Source organism: Crassostrea angulata, chromosome 4 (genome assembly GCF_025612915.1).
Source record: "Crassostrea angulata isolate pt1a10 chromosome 4, ASM2561291v2, whole genome shotgun sequence".
NCBI lineage: Eukaryota > Metazoa > Mollusca > Bivalvia > Ostreida > Ostreidae > Magallana > Magallana angulata.
Genome location: NC_069114.1, coordinates 29,219,743 through 29,232,506, shown reverse-complemented (window position 1 = coordinate 29,232,506; position 12,764 = coordinate 29,219,743). Strand labels below are relative to the sequence as shown.

At 32.1% G+C, this 12,764-nt stretch overlaps 1 protein-coding gene across 3 annotated transcripts; it reads right to left on the bottom strand.

Annotated features, from left to right (window-relative positions):
* Positions 1-5,731: 5,731 nt before the first annotated feature.
* On the bottom strand, positions 5,732-11,298 carry LOC128179351 (monocarboxylate transporter 13-like). 3 transcript variants are annotated; one of them, XM_052846759.1, is made up of 7 exons: positions 10,986-11,284; positions 10,264-10,359; positions 9,475-9,618; positions 8,019-8,165; positions 6,812-7,352; positions 6,330-6,431; positions 5,732-6,216 (listed from the first exon to the last, which is right to left on the bottom strand). In XM_052846759.1, the coding sequence occupies exons 2-7, from the start codon at positions 10,322-10,324 to the stop codon at positions 6,126-6,128; spliced, it is 1,086 nt and encodes a 361-aa protein (XP_052702719.1). In that variant the 5' UTR covers positions 10,325-10,359; positions 10,986-11,284; the 3' UTR covers positions 5,732-6,125. The 3 variants fall into 3 exon arrangements, 2 of the variants coding, with proteins under 2 accessions (XP_052702719.1, XP_052702718.1); XR_008243072.1 differs by having other exon boundaries at positions 6,186-6,216; positions 6,748-7,352; positions 10,986-11,298; XM_052846758.1 differs by having other exon boundaries at positions 5,737-6,216; positions 6,330-7,352; positions 10,986-11,274.
* Positions 11,299-12,764: the final 1,466 nt, after the last annotated feature.

Sequence of the window (12,764 nt, the reverse complement as noted above, 5' to 3'; positions counted from 1 at the left end):
TGACCTATTTTTCATTATTTTCTTTTTGCCTATCTCCGCATTTTGAAGATTTCCACTTCGTAATTAAATTATTTTTTTATGTTATATAATATTTTTTTTCTATTTGGATATAAAGTTTCAATTGCAAATATATGACTGTTTTAATAAGCATTTAGTTGCATTTTGAATGGTATTAAATCAAAGACAAATTCAAAATATTTTAACTCCAAAAATAGCCTGGTAATGCAATGTGAATTCCCTGGGCATGAAAATGTTTAAATACAAATAAAGAAGAAATAATCTATCAAGAAAAAATATGTAAAGCTGGGGAACGTCGCATGTGTCACTAACAAAGAACCAACGAACAAAAATGATAATTTTACTCACAGTCAGTTTAATGTTGATTAATATGATTTAGATCATAATCTTCATTTCTCTATGTATGTAGTCTTCGTCTTCTTCTGCTGTATAGAGTTACATGTATATAGTTACTGTTTTAAAGGGGTGTAACAATACATGTAGTTATTTTTACATCGAAGGGAACTGTTTTCAGAATAAATACCAGTATGTAATATTTACCCTCTTATATTTTAATAATAATATTTTCACAACAATATCTGCACTTCCAAGAAAGCATGATGCAAAGAAAAAAATGTGAAAATTGAATTATTGGTTGGTACTGTGCCCAATAATTCAGCAATTTTTCAAGTTTGCATGAACGTAACTCTTGATGGTTTAAGCTATAGTTTTGAAGTAAGCTTAAACCGCAGATAAAAATAACTTATAAATGAACCACCAAAGCAATAATTTAGATTTACATGTACATCCCGATAAGAGTGTTTTTAACGCATCTATATTAAGCGGAACAACGTGTTGAATTATGGTAATTGTTTATCGGTACGTTTCAGAAAATGAAGAGTCAATTCTTCCAAATATAGAAACTAATATCGTTGTTTTATATTCATCGCCAGTTTGTGCATTCTTTGTTTTCAACGCAGCTTTAAGTTTCAATCGATCACGAAAAATCCATGATAGAAAATTTAGTAGTTTAAAGATCATATATGGTAAAACGTTAACACAAAACACTGCTGCACTAGACACTGTTAGATGATGAATTTATCTGGATGATCCAGAGGGCCTAATGTCGTAGCCATTTTCATAAACAATATTTATCTATAGACGAGGTTAAGATATAGGAAAAAGAATCGTTCTTTTAGATAAAAAAAAGTATTTCTATCTTTTTTGTGTAACTTAATTATTATTAGAAGTCCAAAGAATCAAATCTTGAACATTTAGGTAAATCGGATAGGTAATTTGTTAACCGCAAAACCTCCTTAAAAGTCTCAAAGAATGCGTATTACCGTACGCAGACATATTCATGAATGGTTAGAACGTAGTGCTTTGTTGTTAAGTCAGTCGTTGTACGAACACAACCATATTTCCAAAGAACACTCACTGGCTATGAATTGTTTTATTTGATGCATGCAAGTCGCGTCAACACGTGTTAATTGTTTGTTTCTGTCTACATAATGAATGAATAAGACAATTAGACATAGCTTCAGTATTTCTGGTTCTTGGTCAGAATATGTTCAAAGTGAAATATTTATACGTGCATTTGGCATTAGTAGACATGTCATAGTCTCCCGTATGACGGACACATGCGTCTTTCGGTTGTTTTTGTTCGTTGACGTAAGATGTCGCATTTTGCACATCATCCATATGGTTAAGCTTAAACACTTAGTTTGAAGTCATGTGCTCAGAAGCGTGCGCTCAGAGGAGATTCGAGAGCAAGTTAGTTAGCTCGGCGCTGCACTGCTTGAGGTACAAAATCCTGCTCATCCATTATTGATGCGGGAAAAGTGAGCCGTAATATTAGGGACACGTTCCGAAGCATTCAAGCATGTCTGTCAAATAACTGCAGGACGCCCGCCATCTTGTAATTATTCTGCAATGAAAATGCCAGTTGTTTGTGTAGATTTGCTGATAGTTCTGGTACTTTTCAATTCCTTATTGGTATTTAAGCACTTTACAAACGGTGTTTTGTCATCAATAATTCAATTATTTTCTTCCACTTCTCGGGTAGAAGGAATTAAGCCGATGAGGTCACACATTGCTGGTTTTGATGAGGAGATGAATTATTCATCCGATAGAAAAGAAACTTAAAGGTGTTAGCGACCAACTCATCAAAAAGCCCATACGTTTACACTTACGTATGTATTAGTATTCTTAAAATACAGTAGCTATGCACAGTAGCTATCCCACAAGAGAAAACTGTTTTCTATTATTATCATTAAATGGCACAGGCAAAATATTTTTCAAGCCATTAATAAAAATCCATATGTTTATTCTTTTTTCTCACCAAAATGACGATTTTATTAGTTTAAAAACATTTTTTATCACGTAAGCGCTTCATATTCAGTTCATTACTTTCAGTTTGTTTAGATGCACATTTCTAACAAAGCAAATTCCTGATTATGAATTTTAAAATCTCACAATCATGTTCCTAACGTAGTGCGATATTTTTTTATTTTACCCAACAAACGATTTATACATCTAGATTCAAATTACCTAATCTATCTATCTATCTATCTATCTATCTATCTATCTATCTATCTATCTATCTATCTATCTATCTATCTATCTATCTATCTGTCTGTCTGTCTGTCTTTTTTTTCAATCAACCCATCCTTCCGTCCATCCATTCATTTTAAGTTCGATGTCTGTAGTTTCTGTGTAGATCTTAACACTATGTAGATAAATGTAAAAGATGTACAGAATAAACTACAACGAAGATGATTTGAGAGCAAAATACCATATGCTAAAAAATGCTAACAGGCTTGGTTTTGTTCTAAACGCTGCATGTTTAGTATTTATCAATGGTGTGCGCACAAAAACGTGAGAAGCGGAATATTTCCAATGGTGTCGCTTATTATTATGGCGCTGGAGAGATAGAATAGGTACACGTGGTTATCTTTGTAAAGGGGCGGGGAAAGTTGTTAGAAGTATTTCACGCAGTAATAATTAGAAAACCCAAATAGCAACAAAATGCTCATTCACCCCGAGACACCGCCATACTTCACAAAGAGAGACATCGACAAAAAAAAAGCATGATTGTAAATACACGAAATCACGTGACTCTCGCTTGCCATCTGTCGTTTGGTCTTAATACGGATGTGTCTGAGGCGAAGATCTTGATAAATCACTTTAAATTTCAAAGGTGGTAACCCGAATGTTCATTCCCCCTTTTCCATAAAACATAAAAAAGAGTTTGAAGGCTTTTTCTTATGTAATTTACACAATTTTAACGTCCTGTGAGCAATTCAAATAATATTAGGTATTAAGCAACGTTATCAACGATAAATACTAGTGTCGACCAGTGTTGTGTTTTTTTAAATTCTTTTAGTAAAGTAAGAACGATATGTGCGTTTACGGTCAATTAGTTGGGTTTATATGAATTTTATCTGTCAATATTTGTATATTTATATATTTTAGATCGACAGTTAAATGCAGTTACATTTAGAACAAAAAATTAAAAAGATCTTCACAGCAACAGCCAAACAGCAACTTCAGTCAACGAGTTATTCTAGTCTGTCGATACAAAATAAGAAACACCCATCATGTATACATGTATATAGCTGATAACTTATAAACCTAAATACTAACAGAGAGTGAGGTAGGCCTATACATGTCCCCAAAGCGTCTTGATACACAAATGAATATGAAAAGAGTACATTCGGCAAATAAACTGTCCTATGTACATGTATGAGTGATATATGTATATATATATATATATATATATATATATATATATATATATATATATATATATATATATATATATATATATATTTTTTGTGACTAAATCTCAGGTTAGACTCATTATATCGTGGATTGGGTTCAAGAGAGCAACGGAAATCTTTAAAAGCAGAGGGGAAAGTGGGGAGGGGGTAAGGAAATTGATCGAGAACAAAGGTGAAATACTTCAAAACTCCCCAATGTGAAAAAGGTAGGGGAGTGCATTAAAAAAACTTTAATTTACTGTTTATTAGAGCTCACGCAATGTACAATTTTTTTTTTGTGGTAGATTTGTCATACCTTTCGTCGATCACTTTGTCATTGTCGTCGTTGTTGTCCTTAACGTTTCATATTTTCAGACTTAAGTCAAAATTCCAGTCTGTCTAAAATGATATTTTATCATAAAATGACGACCGAAATCTGTTATCAACAAGGTTATATCAATACACAATTAAAGGTTTTTCAATTAAGACACATTAAGACAGTGTAAAATTTTTGGCATAAGTCTAATATTGCTCCAATGACCCCAAGGCCAGAACTAAATGACCAAACTTCACGAAACTTTGAACAAAGCAATATTGGGTAAAGGCCAAGTTCCCTTCAAAGAAACATAGAAATAAGTTGAAGACAACACTACTATTATTCATCCGAAAACCATGAATGATAAATTGATGAATTTTAGGTTTAGCCATGCCGCCATCATTATGGGCATATAGAAGCAGTGAGAACACCTGGAATATGGCCGGTTAAAATAGTGTTTCTCGGGTTACTGATGTGGCCCATGGGCCTTTTGTTTAATAATATCACAAAAAATTGAAGGGCTAATTAATCTAAACATATTTTTCTTAAACTGTTAAAGTAAAGAACACGTCGATCATCAAATGTTGTGAGAAGCCCCCCCCCCCCTTTCCATCCAATTGTACTATTTGTATCATGTTTATTGTATGATTAAAAGATGACAACACTCTAAGTTATTTAGGAAACATTTTATACATTAGCTAAAAAGATGAAATATGGTTCAAATATCAAAATCGATTTGAAAATTGATGTACATATTTCAGATCAATTTGCCAAGAGCAATAACCAAAAACATTTAAACTGTCTGAATATGAAACATCTTTTAGAGTTACCTATCTCACCATGAAAACAGGCAGGTGCGTAAGTTATACCAAATTGCACAAATATTGTATATACGTATTCAGTAATTATATACCATGCAAACATGATGTGATACATATGCATACACATGTATTCCCTTTGCGTCGATAATCAGTGTTAGAATGATAAGAGGCACGTACATGTACCTATCATTTTCATCCCTTGTATGTGTGCCACCTATTTATTGGTCGACAGAACATTACACATTAGCTTGGCTTTAAGCTGGAAGCAGAAAATAAGCAATTCTATTTATTCTAAATTTTAAATAAACATGTAGATACCATCGATTGATTTCACAAGTTCGGATTTATTAATAATAAGTAATAAGAAAAAAATCGTATTATGCAAATGTCAATAGACAATTCTAAAAAAATGCTTTAGGTTTCAATAATCTTTAGAGGTTGGAAGCCAAATAAAATGATTTTTGATCCTTTCAAATTATTCATTATTTCAATTATAAAAATAGTCTTTAGATTTTTCGATTGATTTTACAAGTTAAGAATGAAAAAAGGAAAGTTATTGGATGAGGAAAATAATCATTGAAATTGTTTAACTTTTTATACATATTTTTTTCTTGCTTCAATGAATTTTTTCCCACAGATGGTGACCAATTTGTTCTTTAAATAATACTTTAAAAATATCATAAATGTGATTTTCTTCGGCAAACAATGACCTTTCGATATGAATACAATTCAAACTTAATCTCTTTAAAGGATTTACCGAAACATTATTTTTATTTGTAATGTGTATATTTACTGTATTTACATTCATAATACGTAATATTCCACTTGCTTTATTGACGATTCGGATGCATTTAAAATAGAAAAAAACCCACAAATTTCATTTTATAACTATCTTTAATAGTGAATTCCTTTTTAACATTTTAAAGTAATTTCCTTTATTGTCACATGAAAGTGCAAGCGATGACATAAGAAAGTAAACCACTACATGATGTATCTGTATATATGTTTTGACACAAAAAATTGTTGTTTACAAATTTATGTTCTAACTATTAAATAGCATAATTAACATTACATTATTACAAAGCAAATATCATAATTAACATTACATTATTACAAAGCATTTTCTGTTTTATACACGATTCTTCTCAATGTTTTGCACTATCACCATTGTTCACAATAATGGTCTGAACATTAAGTTTTCTTTTTTGGTCAATCCTCTGCGCAAAAGGTTCAAACAAAAACAAAATCACGGACAGAAAGGCATTTGTTCCAATAAAGTGGCACGCAGCATTGTAATTTCCCGTAACATCCCTCAGATATCCTTAAAAATAAATGAGAGTAATTGTACATTTATCTCTCAAAACTTACAAGTATATATTCTTTCGTTATTAACGTTTAAAATGGTTTTATATCTTAAAAATTTACATTTCTTACCTGACAGTGGTATGACTGTCGCAAAGGTACATGTTTGGGCTAAAATAAGAAATGCATAGGCAGTGGGAAACTTTTCGATTCCTACTATTTTGGACGTCATTGCTGAAAAGAGTGCAAACGGTGTTCCGGCAAAAAATCCATATATAATAACAAATGCACTAAACGTGCTAAACGAATTCAGAAAGCGCGCAAATTGTGAAATGGTTCCAATAGCAAACATTGGAACGACAATGATATGGGAAGTTCGAATTCGAGGATTGTCTGATAGAAATCCAGAAACAACCCTACCAAGAAAATCCATGAAACCTATAATACAAACTAAAATTAAGATTTGGTTGTCTGTTATGCCTCTCTCTCGCGCAAAAGCTGGCAAGAATACATTAAAAATGGCAGGAACAGCTGAGAAACAAAAACTAACCAAAAATAATATAAATTCTGTTTGTTTAAGAACAGAAAAATCCATGTTCTTAACATGTTCGTACCACTTCATATCCTTCTTCTTGACATTGTTTGACTTTTGCAAGCTTATGTCAACTGTTGATATTGACATAAGACTAATGTTGCTGAGATATTTGGAAAAGTTGAGAGTTCTGCGATCATTGGAATTCGATGGATTTATATCCTCTGAGATTGTCATAGTTCTTCTCTTTCTCACAGGTTCTCGAGGAACACGAATATTTGGAAGTGAAGATGAGAGTGAACTGTCGTTCACTGAAGTATCGACAACCAATGGATTCAAAAGATTTTCTTTTTCCTGTAATTTGCCTTTGGTTTTAGGACGATATTGCTCTGGAGGAGTCAATAAACAAACTGCAATGAAAATATGCATGTAAATTCCAGAAATTAAAAGAAGGGCTCCACGAACTCCATATTCGTCCATGCAAAATCGTATAAACAAAGGATAGGCTAAACTTCCAAGACAAGCACTTGCCATTGAAAGTCCATTTGCAAGTCCCCTCCTCTTTCGAAAATACCGACCAAGAATCACAAGTGTCGGTGGAAATAAAAATCCCGAACCACAACCTTCAAAACACAAAAATTAAAAGCATGTTACTTTTATCTACGAAACCACCATCATATAATTTGCACTTTAAGGTGGAATGCTGCACCAAAATTTTATTTTAAAGATAGTTAAAGTATCATTTCTAAAACATGAAAAGATTTTATCAATAGGATTGAAAAATATGAACAAAAAATATTTTTTTTATATTCATAACAATTTTATAACAAAAATAAAACGTCTAATTGATATTACTGGACATGATTTATTAGATATTGATACCATTCATTTATTCACACCAAATTTTAAAGTCTTCAGTGTGTAACTGCCAACTAAAACAGAGATTCTCATGAGAAATACAAAAAAAAATTCGTATAAAATAAATGGAGGCATAATACTTTCTTTTATCAAAGAATCATGGTCTATAAATAATATTTATACGATCCATAAAATATTTTTTTAAAAGCATTCCACCTTAAAAACGCATACACAAGGAAAAGTTATCTTTTTCATTTTCAAGTAAAAAATACGTTTACGTCAATTAAAAATCGCATAATATTTAAACCAAGTGAGAGGATGGGGTTTTCCCCCTTTTATTCTGTACAGTAAAACATGAAACAATTAAAGAGTGTAGAATTATAGATTTCAAGACGACTGACAGTGTAGACTAAATAGTCGAACCAACTTACCGAATACTACGCTGAGAGTGAATATCAAGAATTCAACGTTCATTGCGAACACACTCATAGCGTAGGCTGATGTACACAGAATGGCACCAATGAAACAGAGGCTTCTTGAGGATAAAAATCGTATCCCTATGGACAGTACAGGCAAAGCTGAAAGAATGATTGCAACTTAATCATTGATTTAAATACAAAGGTGTGATGAAGTTGAATTCAGTTAATTTCAGTTTTGTATTTGTTTGTGTATATAGTTGTAATTTTGGACCAAGTTGTGTTCCATATTTGTCAATCGAGAGTGTTCGGTATTAGGGCTATTTTTAGTTTAACCGGTTTGGTGAGTTAGAGCTGTGGCTGCTTGTCAAGTGTGCGGCCACGTTGTTGAATTCGTCCTCCAGTTTGTTAATTTTGGCGAATTCCAGAAGTTAGTCTGGTAGACTGGTAGCCATAAATTACTGTAAATCTGTTTGAGCATTTGCTTTTCTCCAGCCGGTAAGTTTTAGTATATATTTCGTCAGTTTCATGGTATATTTACGGGGGTGTGGTCTTTGTTTTTTTCCTTGTATAAATGAATATGTCTATAGGTTTTTAGAATAGGTAATTATTGTTTCAGTGCAGGGATAGTTATATCGTTAAAGCCGGTGGGTCAGTGGTGCAACGTCAGTTGAAGGCTTGCTTAGCGTAGCATATGTGGGGCAGGACTAGGACCGAGAGTCATTAACGGAGCAGAGCGTGACGCAAGTGGGACGCATGGGAGCTCGTGCTTGATGGACGTTTGTGGTTAGGAGACCCTGTGTGGATAGTTTTCCAGTTAAGGACCTTCGAGTCCGGGACTGGAGACAGGATATTTTGTTTACGTGTTTTGTGTGCTATGGAGGCCCGGTGGTGACTATTTTAGGGTGGCTTTTGCAATTATTTGAAGCCAAACTTTCAATTCTATTTAATGATTAAATAATTTATCAGATTACCCAGTGATAAAAGTTGATTGTTTAATTACAGATAACATTCCAGTTTACTTTTTCTGTGAAATTACATATAACAGTATTGGTAATTTTGATTTGTTGGTTTAGTCCTTTACATACTGTTATAGCTATATTTAGCCAGCGTTTAAAGCATTTATTTGTTTCATATATATACTGACAATTGAATGTGTTAAAAATTAATTCACTGTTGTTTCATTGTCAGTGTTGATTGATTAACTTTTTAAAGTTATATTTTCTTTCTTAGTGAGAGAGTGAGGGTGTGTGTTTGTGAGTGCGAGTCTCTTCATATTCTATTATTTTAATTTGTTTTGTTGATTAATAAACTCATTTTGTTTTGTTTATTTTACTGTTTGTCGTTTTCGCTATCACCCCCACAAAATCCAAAAAGAACTTCATTACAAAAGGAAATGTCAACGTAATTTGTAAAATCAAAATAAAATGTGCATGCATATGGATGTTAAACTTATACGTTGAAAGCTCACCGATTAAAGCGTAGAACACGTTTTGGATGGAAACTATAAGTGATGTTACAGATACGCTTGCGTCAAACATCTCTAGAAATTCAACAAAAAACAGTCCAAAGGCTTTGAGAGATCCGATATGTAAGAACGATATCGATGCAGAAGCTGTAAAAATAAATGGACCAATAATCAATCACTATTTCATTCATTTGTATGCTTTTCATAACTTTCATCTTTGATATAACCATCTCCGAATCTTATTAATCATACATTCAGCTAGAGTTTTGGTTCATGCCTTTATATTATACTACAATTATGGTTTAAGATTCCTTTTTAAAAAGTATATTGTTGATTTGAAACAGGTATTAACAGATTGCAATTTAATAAAATGAAGTTTTATTTAACGTTGTATCAACTGAGGAAAACAATAGTCAGAATCAATCATTTACACATCCAGATTCAAATTTTTTGGTTTCAATTTATTATGCCATAGTTGACCAAGTAATACCTTTCAAATTTAAAAATATTATAAGAACTATCAAAAAACGTTTAATACATACTCAGGATTGACATCGTTTTAATTAAACATTCTTATATTTTTGAGACAGTTGCTTGGTTTCAGATTCCAAATGCGAAAGAATTAGTTTAGGATTTGAGGAACATGATTTCTTTAAAATTTAATTTAGTTGTTGAATCAATTTCTTGATACTAAAAGGTGATTAAAATGGAACAAATTTCTCTGAGTATGGTCATTTCTAAAGTAATAACTTTTTAAAAAAAAACTTTGAAGGAATACTAAAGAGGGACTACCAAACAGGATGACCCATGACCATCCTGTATCCACGGGATTTCCAATGTTTTCTTCGTCCATTGCTGGTTGGACTAAGTTTATACTTGTAATTCGTCCTGTGTAAGATAAATAAGATTTTAAACGTTTCTTGAAATAATTTTGATCATTTATCTAATTAATTTCAAAGTGTTTTAAAGTAAATAGCTGATTCATATACAGAGACTTTCATTTTCAAACATATCTGCCACTTCTCCATCATTTCAATAGCCAGCAGCTTATTTTATAAATTAGAATTTATTACAAACAATATGTTATTCTTTACCAAACGTAAATGTAATACATTGGTTCTTATTTGCACATTTTGTTGGAATATACATTGAATATGCTCAGAAAACATGAAAAACACATAAATCTAATGATAGAATGACATAATATATCATTTCTTTGACAATATTTTTACTGTAAACACAATTTTTGAAAATCATTGCATTATGGAAAAATGATACATATGTAATTTTCTTTCCATGCAGAATGCACCTGTCACATTCATGTTAATCAAGTGATCTTATCATAGCCTGCATACGAAACACAGTCTTACAAGCACGTGTGTTTTTCAACAATCAGTATCGAAGAAAAACGAACAGTATATACCTGTAATCGAGAAGAATTATACCGCTTTCAGTGATATTAAAAAGTATGGGAAAGTAGAAACGAACTAATCATGTCAGTTATCAACACTTACAAGTTGTATAAGAAGAAAATGTCCTTGTCTTAGTTCTAGCTGCCTCCATGTATTTGCATGTTGTCGTTGTTTAGATTGAGTGCTATTACTGGCCGCTATATTTGCATAGATAACAACGTCGAGATCTGTTATCTGGAAATTTGCGCGTTGATTGAATTTTGAAGGTCATTGGCAGCAAAAGGTAACATCAGAACATCGTAACTTCCATATTTCGTACCTGACTTTTGCAGCCTTAAAGTATGTCATGTATTTGATTAAGACATAAATCGTATGTAGCCTAGATAGATGGAAATGACCAAAGTGTCGTGACGTAATGAATGACGTATTATCTGACATAGTGTTGGCATATTTAAGAGGGCTGGTAAGTCGCGGATGGTCCTTTTTAGCTCATCTGAGCTAAATGATCAATTAGATATCAGATTACCCACTGTCTGTCTGTCTGTTCAATTTGTCCGTCTGTAAACTTTTTACATACTTAACATCTTGTTGAATACAACTGGGCAAATTATGAGCAAAATAAGAAAAAAAAAACTTTAATACAATGTAAAGTTATAGCCTCTTACAAAGGTAAGTAGCTAATAATTATTGGAAAATTGATTAAAAATGTCTCAAAAACCCAAAGAGCAGAAACTTGTGTGTAAGTATCCTTAGGTGATGCAAATTTAAATTTGTTATAAGTATAATGCCTGTGGGTAAGGTGAGGCCTCAATTACGGCTAATTTTTAGCATAGGAAAATATAGAAGATTATCTTTAAAATACAATTTGGCCAGATAAGCTGAAACTTGTGTGTAAACCACCTCATTTCCCAAATTGTTTACACAATTAACACTGAAACAATTAAAAAGCTATATTTTTACCATAAAAAGTATATGATTTAACTGATTGAATCAGTTATAGCTATTCTTGCCGAGGTGAGCGATGTGGCCCCAGGGACTGTTGTTTAAGTTCTCACTGTGTCCTTGTATCTTCAAATTTGCAGTTGTGAGGACCGAGTACCTCTCTTCTCTGATATGTTTGTTTAGATAACAACGTCACAAGTAACACTTTTCTGCGCCATGATTGAAATATTTAGGTCATTTGGAAAGTAAGTGCATGTCTAGAAAAGTGCAAAGAAGTGACGATAAAATTTGTGAAGTAAAAATACATGAGTTGACAATGTTGATTCTTCTTTTCTTCAGCTCAAAGTAATTTTTCACGGTAGATATTTTTAAAAAACAATAGCCTTGTTTGATAGGGTGTACCGTGCTTAAACACATTTTCTATAAAATATGGATTAGATAAACGACAGCTTGTTAAGTGTCGCTTTTTGACAGTCTGAATGCAATCTAAACATATTTTATCAGTCAAAAATGAACAAAACAAAGATTTGTTACTTATTTTCTTCATACTTCACAGAAAGTGGCAGCTTGAAACATGCCCTTTCATCGTGTTTACCAAATTATTAAGTCCCGAATCAACCAAAGTTATTGTTATGAAGCATCATTGAAATAATTTATATCTTGAATTTTATAAACCTGAGACACCTTTCATTTGCTAGATCTTTACCTTAACAACGATGTCAATAATTCAAAAAATGATAAAAAAAAAAACATGACGAAAAAAGATCTAGAATCAAGACAAAAAAATACATTCTACATAAGTACGCCATCTATTATTTGCAAAAAAAATAGATTTTAATAACATCAATGTTACAGTAATATTGTTACGCAAGAAGTACTTTTCCTACAATATTAAAGGGTTTGATGGTAGATATAGGATAAGTGATTGGCTCTCTATAT

Excerpts from the sequence above, each read along its gene's own strand:
- LOC128179351 (XM_052846758.1), bottom strand. The coding sequence starts at position 10,324 with ATGGACGAAGAAAACATTGGAAATCCCGTGGATACAGGATGGTCATGG. Across the intron at positions 9,619-10,263 it reads GTCATGGGTCATCCTGTTTG|CTTCTGCATCGATATCGTTC; the intron begins GTAGTCCCTCTT and ends TTATTTTTACAG. Across the intron at positions 6,217-6,329 it reads GACAGTCATACCACTGTCAG|GATATCTGAGGGATGTTACG; the intron begins GTAAGAAATGTA and ends TTTATTTTTAAG.